A 14,703-nucleotide genomic window follows, 5' to 3' on the forward strand; every position below is an offset into this window, starting at 1 on the left:
GCAACAGCCATAGTTGCGTGTTAGTCAACTTCACAGACTCAATAGTCTGCAGCTGCGGGAACCACTGCACTGATTTCAAACTGGGCATCGCAATGGTCTCTGCTATGATCGTCTCGGTCACATTCCGAAACGTCATCTCCAAAGCAAGGGCAGCAGACTTGATATAGAAGAACTTCTTCTTCCACATCGTCATCCCCTTAGGGGGAGTCATCAACTTGGGGGTACCGTCTCGTTGACGGAAAGAAAAGAACCCCATGAACACTGTCATCTGATAAAACCGTCGGAAATCTCCGACGGTAGGCTCTATGCCAAGAGCACGGAAGGTAAACTCAAAATTACGAATCCGAATCATCCCAAACGGACTCACTTGAGAAATGTGGACCTTGTACCACTCCAAGATATCCACAACAAACACCGTCAACGGTAATCGGAGGTTACAATCTCCGAAGAAATCGGACCACATGGTCACATAACCGACCGGAGCGTCGGCACCAGTATCACCCTCTGATGGGTACCGAGCCCCATACTCCGAGGGCATTTGGACCTCAAGCATAAGGCGATCAAAGCTTTTTCTGGTCCACTTCAGCGCCGGTAATCCACCACCGGCAGCCCCCTCGTCTTCTTCCTCAGCCACTATCGGCTGTTCAGGGTTTTCACCCTCCACATTATGTGGACTAGATGGTTCAGCCATCAAAAATATCAAAGAAACAGAAGATGGTGAACAGAAACACTAGAAACCTCACCGGAATTTCAGAAAAAATCGTCGGAGAAGACAGATGACAACTTTCTCTCAAACGGCAAATTTTTTGAATTTTCGACCAAGTGAGAGGAAACCACGAACGGTTTTCCCCTTATATACCCATCGCAATTAATGCGGAGGGAGAAAGCAAATCATCACGTTCAAAAAGAGCGTATCTTGCAACAACACGTGTCGAGCGCCGTTTTAGCTGACGGTTATCACGCGCGCGTGGCCGCCCACGCGCCTGACAAAGAAGACGTTTACACTCCCTGCTACAGTGCATTTAATGCCTCGGGCAGTGCAAGTGTCCTTTCATTTCAGCACATGCAGAAACGTCTCACCAACTTCTACCAACTCACACGTGCGATCAAGCCACGTAGGCAAGAAAAAGCGACAACATTATCCAATAAAAACATAAGCGGCATGCGGTTTCTCTGGTTTACCGTACCATAACCCATACCGCATGTCGTTTTTTTATATACCCTAAAAAATAGGTAGAAATATATCTATCTATACTATAAAGGGATATATTACCTTTTCCGCATCACTCACGAGCACACGTGAAATATGCGGAAGTGACACACATGAACCCATTCAGATGTGTCAGATGCTCAGAACCAGTGTTGTTCTTTGGACTGAACCGCATCTCAGGAACAGGCAAAGCGCATTGCCTTCATTCTCTTCAAGCTTCAAATCCCTCCTGTCCGGTTCACAACCACAGAGGGTGCATGAACAACTTCTTCAGCAAAAAGAAGGAACGGAATCTACGCGACCGCACATCAGCAGCCCTGACTCCTGAACCTTCAAGAGTTACATCCGTGCAACAAGCACACTTTGAGCGAAAATGGGACTGCAACATCGCAGACACCCATGAAGAGCTACAGACATAATCATAGCTTCCGCAGAGTGGTTGCTACGGAAGAGCAAAGCTCACTCCACATCACCGAACGAGGCTACCTCGTTGTAAACTCGGTATTGGAGCGCGAAGGGAAGTGGCTCCAAAAAGAACGCAGATACGTGCTCTAGACAAGCACTTATCACGCAGCAAGTGTCCGAACAGCGGTAACAAGTCTGCCTATGACTTTGTTTACCTGCCAACGGACCGCGGTAACAAGTCTGCTTACGACTTTGTTTACCTACCAATGGACCGCATGGAATAAACAACGATGGGCATCCCTTTGCCTATGACCATGTTTATTTACCCATAGCTCAGATCCACATTGTTCGACCAAACATGGCCAACAATGACGCAACGAGGTAACCGCAAAGAACGTACGGTTACTTGAGAGCTATCAGGATGAAAACAAACACCCCAACAAAAAGGGATGGTCATCTCATCACCAGATGCTGAACATAGAGCTCGAGCAAAGTTCTAACGCAACATCAAAAACTTCTAAACCCGACCGCCACGGTTGGTTTAAAAGCTTTTCTTTTCTTCTTCGTGCACCATTCTGGCAAATGGTTCGAAGAAGAAACCACCTCCAAGAGGTTCGAAACATGTGCAGACCTTCGAACCACCATCCTAGAGGTTGGTTCGAAGTTTGTGCAGCATTACTATGAAGGTCCCTAACAGGCTTTCGACACAACAACAGGTGGCAACCCACCTGATGACATGCAACGGCTGAGAATTTCGCATCAAGCGAAACTCCTTCACCAGTACGGAAGAGGCATAGCCGGATTTTTTACCAGATCACCAGTTTGATCTGGCCTAGAATTTTCTCCAGACTGCCAAACTACCTTCCTACACCATAAGTCCAGTGCTCCTCCCACGTGCAACTTGCACAAGGCAGCAACACTAGACTGGGGGGACTTGAAGGGGTATGGTCCCGAAACGACCATTACCCGCATCAAACAAACCCCTACCAGTAAGCAGACCGCACCCATGCGGTCACATACTTCGAACCCATTCGGTCCGAAGATGAATAGCTTGACCCAAGTACAAAAGAAGATGAACATATCGATGCGGCTGGCACCGCATCATATGACCATTTTCGTCACGACAAGGGAAGCGAGCAAACAGTCTCCACATACGATGATGCGGCCAACACCGCATCTCGCGTATTTCTTGATCACAAGTAGGAGACGCGGTAACTTCAGGCGTTACCGCATGCAGCGATGCGGCTCGCACCGCACCCTGCATATCCAACAAGTGGACTGACACGCCATGCAAGTGGCTGACACCACGAGGCAAGTGGCGCCGGCGACAGTCCCCTGTCAGAGCTATTAAAGCAATGGGCTGACGTGGCGTAACCCCCACGGCCGGCGAGACTGACACACCTGCAACGGTGCAGCTCGTCGTCAGCCCATCCATCAATCTCCTCCTTCACTCCTCGGCTATAAATACCGACCCCAAACCAGGTTTGAGGTACATCTCTACACAACTCTCTCACTACTACTACTATCTTACTTTGCTTCCCAAGCAAACTACTGATTCTCACGCCGGAGAGTGGTAACAAGGAGCACCCCCCACCCCATCCTCCTTGTTACGAGTCACGGCTTGTTTCCTTGTGCAGGAGATCATCCACCGGTGACCCAGCCAGCGATCTCCGAGAGGAAGGGATTAACCCTTCTTGACGAGACCAGTGTGTTAACCCTGCCCGGTTAACCATTGTTTCATCATTGGCGCCCACCGTGGGGCGCCAATGATGAAACAATGGTTAACCGGGCAGGGTTAACACACTGGTCTCGTCAAGAAGGGTTAATCCCTTCCTCTCGGAGATCGCTGGCTGGGTCACCGGTGGATGATCTCCTGCACAAGGAAACAAGCCGTGACTCGTAACAAGGAGGATGGGGTGGGGGGTGCTCCTTGTTACCACTCTCCGGCGTGAGAATCAGTAGTTTGCTTGGGAAGCAAAGTAAGATAGTAGTAGTAGTGAGAGAGTTGTGTAGAGATGTACCTCAAACCTGGTTTGGGGTCGGTATTTATAGCCGAGGAGTGAAGGAGGAGATTGATGGATGGGCTGACGACGAGCTGCACCGTTGCAGGTGTGTCAGTCTCGCCGGCCGTGGGGGTTACGCCACGTCAGCCCATTGCTTTAATAGCTCTGACAGGGGACTGTCGCCGGCGCCACTTGCCTCGTGGTGTCAGCCACTTGCATGGCGTGTCAGTCCACTTGTTGGATATGCAGGGTGCGGTGCGAGCCGCATCGCTGCATGCGGTAACGCCTGAAGTTACCGCGTCTCCTACTTGTGATCAAGAAATACGCGAGATGCGGTGTTGGCCGCATCATCGTATGTGGAGACTGTTTGCTCGCTTCCCTTGTCGTGACGAAAATGGTCATATGATGCGGTGCCAGCCGCATCGATATGTTCATCTTCTTTTGTACTTGGGTCAAGCTATTCATCTTCGGACCGAATGGGTTCGAAGTATGTGACCGCATGGGTGCGGTCTGCTTACTGGTAGGGGTTTGTTTGATGCGGGTAATGGTCGTTTCGGGACCATACCCCCAGTCTAGTGTTGCTGCCTTGTGCAAGTTGCACGTGGGAGGAGCACTGGACTTATGGTGTAGGAAGGTAGTTTGGCAGTCTGGAGAAAATTCTAGGCCAGATCAAACTGGTGATCTGGTAAAAAATCCGGCTATGCCTCTTCCGTACTGGTGAAGGAGTTTCGCTTGATGCGAAATTCTCAGCCGTTGCATGTCATCAGGTGGGTTGCCACCTGTTGTTGTGTCGAAAGCCTGTTAGGGACCTTCATAGTAATGCTGCACAAACTTCGAACCAACCTCTAGGATGGTGGTTCGAAGGTCTGCACATGTTTCGAACCTCTTGGAGGTGGTTTCTTCTTCGAACCATTTGCCAGAATGGTGCACGAAGAAGAAAAGAAAAGCTTTTAAACCAACCGTGGCGGTCGGGTTTAGAAGTTTTTGATGTTGCGTTAGAACTTTGCTCGAGCTCTATGTTCAGCATCTGGTGATGAGATGACCATCCCTTTTTGTTGGGGTGTTTGTTTTCATCCTGATAGCTCTCAAGTAACCGTACGTTCTTTGCGGTTACCTCGTTGCGTCATTGTTGGCCATGTTTGGTCGAACAATGTGGATCTGAGCTATGGGTAAATAAACATGGTCATAGGCAAAGGGATGCCCATCGTTGTTTATTCCATGCGGTCCATTGGTAGGTAAACAAAGTCGTAAGCAGACTTGTTACCGCGGTCCGTTGGCAGGTAAACAAAGTCATAGGCAGACTTGTTACCGCTGTTCGGACACTTGCTGCGTGATAAGTGCTTGTCTAGAGCACGTATCTGCGTTCTTTTTGGAGCCACTTCCCTTCGCGCTCCAATACCGAGTTTACAACGAGGTAGCCTCGTTCGGTGATGTGGAGTGAGCTTTGCTCTTCCGTAGCAACCACTCTGCGGAAGCTATGATTATGTCTGTAGCTCTTCATGGGTGTCTGCGATGTTGCAGTCCCATTTTCGCTCAAAGTGTGCTTGTTGCACGGATGTAACTCTTGAAGGTTCAGGAGTCAGGGCTGCTGATGTGCGGTCGCGTAGATTCCGTTCCTTCTTTTTGCTGAAGAAGTTGTTCATGCACCCTCTGTGGTTGTGAACCGGACAGGAGGGATTTGAAGCTTGAAGAGAATGAAGGCAATGCGCTTTGCCTGTTCCTGAGATGCGGTTCAGTCCAAAGAACAACACTGGTTCTGAGCATCTGACACATCTGAATGGGTTCATGTGTGTCACTTCCGCATATTTCACGTGTGCTCGTGTGTTAACCCTGCCCGGTTAACCATTGTTACGTTCCTTCTTTTTTTATATACCCTAAAAATAGGTAGAAATATATCTATCTATACTATAAAGGGATATATTACCTTTTCCGCATAGTGGCGGAAAAGATGTGACCGCATAGTGGCGTAACAATCCTTGGGGCAAAGGATGTGACCGTCGCGTCGGGACCATGCTCCGACGCAGAGTCTCCCCCCGCGTGACGAGACCAGTGTGATAGACGCGCCGTCGTCATTTCAGGCCAGCTGGCCCATTACTGCACCGAGCGTCTGTTCATTGACCCGGGCAGTACATCCGATATAATCTACGAGCAATGCTTCAATCAATTTGACCAAGAGGACAAAGATCGGTTGCAAGCCGTAGATTACCCGCTGGCCGGATTCGCAGGGGAAACGGTCTTTCCCCTAGGTCAAATTACATTTCCCGTGCGTCTTACCAATGGTAAACACACGCGGACGGAGGAGGTAAACTTCATGGTTTTACCTCACACCTCCAATTATGACGTCCTCCTTGGGAGAGAATCCCAAGGAGATTTCAATATGATCACATCCGTCCCCCACTCCGCGATTGGTTTCCCAACCGAGTCAGGGGTTGCGATCATATACGCCCGCAAGGACGTCATGATGACGGACGAAGCACGTCCGACAAAGGTCGCAAGGCCCACCCCCGTCGACCAACCGGAAAAATGGGTTCTCAACCCTAAGCATCCGGAACAGAAGGTCACGTTGGGTCACGCCTTATCCTCGACCACCAGAGCGCACCTGAAGGAGCTCCTCTTCAGGAACCAAGACATCTTCGCGTGGACTCCCGCAGACATGACAGGGGTCCCACGCGAAATAGCGCAGCACTATTTGAATACCAAACCAGGTATCAAACCAGTGATCCAAGGCCAACGCCACCTTGGGTCAGCTAAAAATCAGGCGATGCAAGAGCAGATCGAAGAACTGCTCTCCGCAGGTATACTGCGGGAAGTCAAGTACCAGACTTGGTTATCCAACCCGGTCATGGTAGAAAAACCATCCGGGGGCTGGCGCATGTGCGTCGATTACAAGGACCTTAACAAGGCCTGCCCCAAGGATTGTTACGCGCTTCCAGAAATCGACGAAAAGGTCGATAACCTCGCACCATTTCGGTGGAAGTGTTTCCTCGATTGCTACAAAGGGTACCACCAGGTACAAATGGCACTCGAGGATGAAGACAAAACGGCATTCCGGACCCCAACCGGAAATTACTGCTATACGAAAATGCCGTTTGGGTTGCGCAACGCGGGCTCAACCTACCAAAAACTGATGAACGACACTTTCCGCGGTCAAATAAGCAAAAGTGTCGAAATCTACATGGACGACCTGGTCGTCATGAGCATGGAGGAAGATACCATGCTCACCGATATAGAAAAAACATTCCAAACTCTGCGAAGCGTCAACATGAAGCTTAATCCAGGGAAATGCTCGTTTGGAATGGAAGAAGGCAAATTCCTTGGGTTCATCGTCACCAAAGATGGATTCAAGGTAAACCCGGAAAAAGTGCAGGCGATCGAGCGCATGCCATCGCCTGCATCGATGAAAGATATGCAACGCCTGGCCGGAAGGCTGGCGGCACTCAACAGGTTCTTGGCTAACCACGCAGCCAAGTCATACCCTTTCATCAAGACCCTGCGAAGCTGTTCAAAGAAAGAACAGTTCCAGTGGACCACAGAGGCTGAAAAGGCCTTCCGGGAAATGAAGGAGTGTTTGATACAACTCCCAACACTAACCGCACCACGCAAAGATGAGCCACTAATCTTATACCTATCCGCTGCAGAAAACGCAGTGGGCGCGGTATTAATAGTGGAACGAGCGGGGGTTCAAACACCCATCTATTATATCAGCAAAATGCTCAACGACCCGGAGACGAGGTACTCAATCATGGAAAAATTGGTACTAGCACTGGTACATGCTTCAAGACGGTTACGACGCTACTTCGTAAACCACATCATCACAGTGCTAACCAATTACAGGATCGGCCCGATCCTGTCTAAACCCGACATCTCTGGGAGATTAGCAAAATGGGCAATTGAGCTGGGCGCCCATACGATACATTACAAACCGCGCCCTGCCATCAAAGGCCAAATCTTAGCTGATTTCGCCGCTGAAGTACCAGCGGATCGCATCCAAGAATGCGAAGAATCCCAAAACCCTGCGCCCCCACCGCCCTCCTCAGAAGTATGGGCACTATTTACCGATGGTGCATCCAACGAGGAAGGCGCGGGCGCAGGTCTGCGACTCGTCAGCCCTGACGGCCAAGAGCTTACATACGCCATCCGCCTCGATTTTAAAAGCACAAACAACGAGGCAGAATATGAAGCACTATTAGCCGGGCTACGTTTAGCAGTCAAAATCGGCGTGCAACATCTGGAAGCGCACGTCGATTCCTTGTTAGTTGCGGGCCAGGTACGCGGCGACTATGCCGCCAAAGGGGATATCATGATCCTCTACCTCGAGCAAGCCCTGCAGCTAAAATCCAACTTCGCTTCATTCAATATTCGACACATTAATCGAAGCGAAAACAAATCCGCGGATGCACTATCAAAGCTTGCATCCACCAGCTTCCAACACCTGGCAAAAGAGGTACGTATCGAGATTTTGCAAAATCCTTCGGTTCCTCTACGCCAGGTCAGTGTCATCCAATACGGAACAACGTCATGGATGACACCAATTATCGCATACCTTCAGTCAGGTGTGACTCCCGAGAGCAAAACAGAGGCACGTAAGTTGCAATACAAAGCGTGCCACTATCAAATGGGAGACGGTATCTTATACCGAAAGTCATACCTCGGACCGCTCCTCCGATGCGTTAATCCACAAGATGCCACATACCTTATCCGAGAGATACATGAGGGCATATGCGGCATACATGCCGGACCACGCATGGTCGTGGCAAAAATCATGAATGCCGGGTATTACTGGCCCGGCATGCACCTGGACGCCGTCAAAGAGTTACGCAAATGCATGGACTGCCAGCGCCATGCACCAAAAACTTTGCGGCCAAAAAACAATCTGGTCCCCGTCACTACTGCATGGCCTTTTCAAAAATGGGCAATCGACGTAGTGGGACCATTCCCGGACGCACCAGGTGCAGTTAAATTTATCATAGTGGCGGTTGATTACTTCACAAAATGGGTAGAGGCGAAACCACTCGCTTCAACCACTGCTATGATAACAAGAAAGTTCATTTGGGAGCACATCATCTGCCGTTTCGGTTTACCAATGTACATTGTTACCGACAACGGCACCAACTTCGCTGCCGACGAATTCCAAAAATGGCTAGAAGAGCTGAACATCAAACACATATTCTCGTCAGTCGCACACCCGCAAGGGAACGGCCAAGTCGAGAGTATAAATAAAGGCCTAGTCGACGGAATCAAAGCACGATTGGGAACAGCCAGGCGTGGCTGGGTCGATGAACTCCCAAGCATCTTATGGGCTCACCGCACTAGCCCAAAAACAAGCAATGGGGAAACACCTTTCAGCCTCGTCTACGGGTCTGAAGCGGTGATACCCGCGGAAATGGGCCTCCCATCTCCTAGAATGTTGGCTATCGAAAAGCTAGACAACGACAGGGAACGTAGGATCGATTTGGACCTCCTAGAAGAAAGGCGCGAGAACGCCGCCATCAACGAGGCCAAATACAAATCCAAACTGGAAAAGTATTACAACGCGCGAGTCCGCGTTTGTACTTTCACTCCAGGGGACTACGTCCTACGTGACAACGAGGCATCTAATGCCGAGCGCCCAGGAAAACTTGCCCCCAAGTGGGAAGGACCCTACCTCATCAGCGAGGTCTTAGGGAAGGGCGCATACAGGTTACAAACAATAGAGGGCGAACCTATCGCCAGAACATGGAACGCACAACAGCTTAGACGCTGCTACATGTAAGCTATGTTCTTACACTCCCCATGTAACCTATCGGACCGCAGGTCATTTGCAAATAAATAAACAAGTCATTTTATACACTGTTGTTTGTTTACTACTATTACAAATGCGTGTTTCCACTTCGCGGTATCCAAAAAACAGATTGGCAAAATCTTCATTTACGATACCTATACAAAGTGGTAGCCACACGCAACTATTGTAATAGGCCAGCAAAAGGCAAAAAGACTTGCATGTTTTATCCGGCCGGATACACAAGTTTTAGTTACACACTTAACACAATTCCTGAGCCCAAAAAGGCAAACAATGGAATTGACGCGGACTCATACGACAAAGGTATGGAGTACACTCGACCCCATTCACAAATGGGTAGAGTTCCGGTAATATAAGCTTTTACAAAGCTTAAGCAATTCTAAAACCCTCACACGGTACATAACAGAATTGATGCATACCCATACAACAAAAGTATGGAGTGTACTTGACCCCGTTCATAAATGGGTAAAGATTACGCATACACACGTTCAGACATGCAAGAATTAAAAACACTTGTACAAACTTTATATTCAAAAAATTCAAGTATCCACATGATGCTTACTGAATTTACATAAAGTTCCTATTCTATACAAGAGGAATACAAAAAGGAGGCACACTCGCCAACCTAAACCCTATTTTGTACCGCTGGTACCCGCGTCTCCTCCGGCACCACTAGCGGGTTCTTCCTCTTCCAGATCAGGGTAAAGCATCCGCAAGCGGTCAACATAGTCCGCAACCTCCAAACACTCGTCCAGCTCCCCTACACAGGCAAGGGGCGTGTCATAAAAGGAGGCTACGGCCGCTTTCAGACGACCCTCGGTATCCACATCCCGGAACCCGGATGCCTGATCAGTATAACCGCCTGCGGACAATACATTGATATGCCCAATACAGCGGTTATAACCAGCCTTGAAGCCAGCATCGCGCGCACGCTCCTTAACCAGGTCCAAACCAGATGAGGTCTCAGGAGCATTCATTATAGCCTCGACAATCTGCAATAAAAGGATCATAAGTCTTGAATGCTAATCCAAGCAAATATAAAGACAACGGATACTTACACGCGCGATGCCGTGAGTCCGCAACCACTCACGGTCAGCTTCCAGCTGGTTAAAAGAGGACACCAAGGCATCCTTGGCCTCAGCAGCAGCGTCGGCCCGCTTCTCCGCATCAGACACGCGGGCAGTAAGGTCCGTAACCGCAACCGCCCGGGCCTGAACCTCAGCCTGTTACAAGAACAGCAAACAGTTCACCCGATAAATATTTTCAAAACAATAAAGGAAATATACAACAGAGGTAACGAAACATACCTGAAGGCTGGAAACAACCTTATCCAAACGAATGCGCTCCGCATTCACCTCTTCCAGAGCCTTGGAAGAACGGCTCTCCTTCTCCGCGGCCTCTTCAAGGGCCTTTGAGGCACGAGCCCCGGCTGCTTTGGCCTCTTCAAGCGCCTTCAGGGCCTCATCCTTTGCCTGCAGCGCTTTAGCTGATGCGGCCTCAGCCGCAGCTTTTTCATTGCCCAAGGCAACATTTGCCGCCTTGGCGTTTGCTAGCTCCTGCCGAGTATGAAACAGAAGATTGTTCTGCTTAGCCCAAGATTCGTTCCACTTCTTGCGCTCGTTGGATGAAATTTCCTCCCAACGCTTACGCTCATCAGCAAGGAGTTTAGCAAGGGTACGCACCTGTTTCAGTTGGACAGTGGCAGCCCACTCAGAGGTCTGCTTCTACTTCTCAAAAGCAGCTTTATCTTTTTCCAGCTGCTCTGCACCCGCACGAGCAGCTCGGACCAGCTTTTCCGCCTCTGCCCGCAGGCGGACAGCCTCTTCTTCACGGCGGCTCAGAACTTTATAGTCTTCCAACATGGCATTCGCCACAATGGAAGTCCCTACCAACATGGTCGAGAGCTGGTTTATACGCAGCTCCCGCGGTGCGGCACGAGCCCGCTCAACTTCAAAGGGGGTCCCTAGACCGCCCAAGATCTCCCTGCAGGCCGCAGGGTCGTTAGCAATATCATCCCCCTGCAATACAGTCCAGGGGGTCGATGGTACAGCGTACTGCGATCCTGAGAGTAGGTGCGGTAGTAATACTCTAATTCAGACTCCCCAGGCTGAATTGGAGGCCCGTCATACCCCGCACCACCGGCAGACGAGCTGGTACCCTTATCAACCGCAGACTTCTGCGGCCCAGCATCATGCTGCCGCGCTTCAGCGCCAGTTTTTTGCGGTTCAGCGTCAGAATGTTGCTTCCCAGTAGCAGTGAACCGCACACTCAAGTCGTCTCCCTCATTGGGAGAGATCAGATTGTTGGACGAGTCGACAGTATCAAATATCTGGGCCGCAGCATTCTCTGCGGTACCCTCCTTCTGCACGGTTGACTCAGGTACCACCTTGATGGGAGGTGTCGACGGCACCTCCGTTGCACCCGCACCCGTGTCACGCGGGGGAGACTCCGGAGCATCGAAGATAGAAAAATCTTCATCTTGAGGCTCTGCAAAAAAGTCAAATAGCTATCAAAACTAGTTACACAACAGTTAAGACTAGATAGCCTACACTTACCAACGACAACCGCAGGTTTTTTCTGCGTCGGAGCAGACCTTTTGGTTACTAGTCTCCGACGTTTGGTTTCAACACCACCAGCAGCTTTCTGCTCTGGCCTCCTCTTCTCACCAATCACAGGGGGACCCGCAGCCGTCCCTCCCGCAGCCGCCTCTTCTGCCTGCTTCTTCGCAGCACCAGAACGTGACTCCGCGGCTGTACCCAAACCCTCAAGGGTATCAGATACTATCACATAATCCTTGTGTCGACGAAAAGAGGAATGAGAGATACCTGCTGCCTGCGGCACCAGATGAGGCACAGTAGTGACCTCCTTTATCTTCTTTTGGCGAAAGCGCACGCCCTTCACAGTTTGCCTCTTGGGCACACCTTTCGCTTCAGGGTCCCCCAAGGCCCCAAGATCACCTGCATGGAATCAATACGTCAATAACACAACATGATCAACACAAGTAGCAAAGCTTCGATAGTATACCTTTGCCTACTGGCAACTCAACTGCCAATGCAGCTGCAGTAGGCACCCGGAAGTTACTACGGATGATAGTATTGTGATCCTGTTCACCATCCGCACAAACTACGGTCTCAACCGTACCCTCGAAATCCGGAGCAAACATCCTCCATGCGGGAGCATCTTCTGATAGTAGACACAAAAGTCAGTAACGCATGTAAGGATAAAGAACGTAAACAAACAAAAAGTACGTACCACCGCTCTTTTCCCGCACCACGGGTTTCGAGTTCTTGCCCCTCCTCAACATCATACGCAACAGCCATAGTTGCGTGTTAGTCAACTTCACAGACTCAATAGTCTGCAGCTGCGGGAACCACTGCACTGATTTCAAACTGGGCATCGCAATGGTCTCTGCTATGATCGTCTCGGTCACATTCCGAAACGTCATCTCCACAGCAAGGGCAGCAGACTTGATATAGAAGAACTTCTTCTTCCACATCGTCATCCCCTTAGGGGGAGTCATCAACTTGGGGGTACCGTCTCGTTGACGGAAAGAAAAGAACCCCATGAACACTGTCATCTGATAAAACCGTCGGAAATCTCCGACGGTAGGCTCTATGCCAAGAGCACGGAAGGTAAACTCAAAATTACGAATCCGAATCATCCCAAACGGACTCACTTGAGAAATGTGGACCTTGTACCACTCCAAGATATCCACAACAAACACCGTCAACGGTAATCGGAGGTTACAATCTCCGAAGAAATCGGACCACATGGTCACATAACCGACCGGAGCGTCGGCACCAGTATCACCCTCTGATGGGTACCGAGCCCCATACTCCGAGGGCATTTGGACCTCAAGCATAAGGCGATCAAAGCTTTTTCTGGTCCACTTCAGCGCCGGTAATCCACCACCGGCAGCCCCCTCGTCTTCTTCCTCAGCCACTATCGGCTGTTCAGGGTTTTCACCCTCCACATTATGTGGACTAGATGGTTCAGCCATCAAAAATATCAAAGAAACAGAAGATGGTGAACAGAAACACTAGAAACCTCACCGGAATTTCAGAAAAAATCGTCGGAGAAGACAGATGACAACTTTCTCTCAAACGGCAAATTTTTTGAATTTTCGACCAAGTGAGAGGAAACCACGAACGGTTTTCCCCTTATATACCCATCGCAATTAATGCGGAGGGAGAAAGCAAATCATCACGTTCAAAAAGAGCGTATCTTGCAACAACACGTGTCGAGCGCCGTTTTAGCTGACGGTTATCACGCGCGCGTGGCCGCCCACGCGCCTGACAAAGAAGACGTTTACACTCCCTGCTACAGTGCATTTAATGCCTCGGGCAGTGCAAGTGTCCTTTCATTTCAGCACATGCAGAAACGTCTCACCAACTTCTACCAACTCACACGTGCGATCAAGCCACGTAGGCAAGAAAAAGCGACAACATTATCCAATAAAAACATAAGCGGCATGCGGTTTCTCTGGTTTACCGTACCATAACCCATACCGCATGTCGTTTTTTTATATACCCTAAAAAATAGGTAGAAATATATCTATCTATACTATAAAGGGATATATTACCTTTTCCGCATCACTCACGAGCACACGTGAAATATGCGGAAGTGACACACATGAACCCATTCAGATGTGTCAGATGCTCAGAACCAGTGTTGTTCTTTGGACTGAACCGCATCTCAGGAACAGGCAAAGCGCATTGCCTTCATTCTCTTCAAGCTTCAAATCCCTCCTGTCCGGTTCACAACCACAGAGGGTGCATGAACAACTTCTTCAGCAAAAAGAAGGAACGGAATCTACGCGACCGCACATCAGCAGCCCTGACTCCTGAACCTTCAAGAGTTACATCCGTGCAACAAGCACACTTTGAGCGAAAATGGGACTGCAACATCGCAGACACCCATGAAGAGCTACAGACATAATCATAGCTTCCGCAGAGTGGTTGCTACGGAAGAGCAAAGCTCACTCCACATCACCGAACGAGGCTACCTCGTTGTAAACTCGGTATTGGAGCGCGAAGGGAAGTGGCTCCAAAAAGAACGCAGATACGTGCTCTAGACAAGCACTTATCACGCAGCAAGTGTCCGAACAGCGGTAACAAGTCTGCCTATGACTTTGTTTACCTGCCAACGGACCGCGGTAACAAGTCTGCTTACGACTTTGTTTACCTACCAATGGACCGCATGGAATAAACAACGATGGGCATCCCTTTGCCTATGACCATGTTTATTTACCCATAGCTCAGATCCACATTGTTCGACCAAACATGGCCAACAATGACGCAACGAGG

General features: G+C 49.7%; 1 protein-coding gene across 1 annotated transcript; it reads right to left on the reverse strand.

The window, feature by feature from the left end:
- Positions 1-11,407: 11,407 nt before the first annotated feature.
- On the reverse strand, positions 11,408-12,893 carry LOC118487214. Its single transcript, XM_035983839.1, has 5 exons — positions 12,650-12,893; positions 12,432-12,580; positions 11,953-12,112; positions 11,753-11,884; positions 11,408-11,415 (listed from the first exon to the last, which is right to left on the reverse strand). The coding sequence occupies exons 1-5, from the start codon at positions 12,891-12,893 to the stop codon at positions 11,408-11,410; spliced, it is 693 nt and encodes a 230-aa protein (XP_035839732.1).
- Between the last annotated feature and the right edge of the window lie 1,810 nt (positions 12,894-14,703).

Source organism: Helianthus annuus, chromosome 15 (genome assembly GCF_002127325.2).
Source record: "Helianthus annuus cultivar XRQ/B chromosome 15, HanXRQr2.0-SUNRISE, whole genome shotgun sequence".
Taxonomy (NCBI): Eukaryota; Viridiplantae; Streptophyta; class Magnoliopsida; order Asterales; family Asteraceae; genus Helianthus; species Helianthus annuus.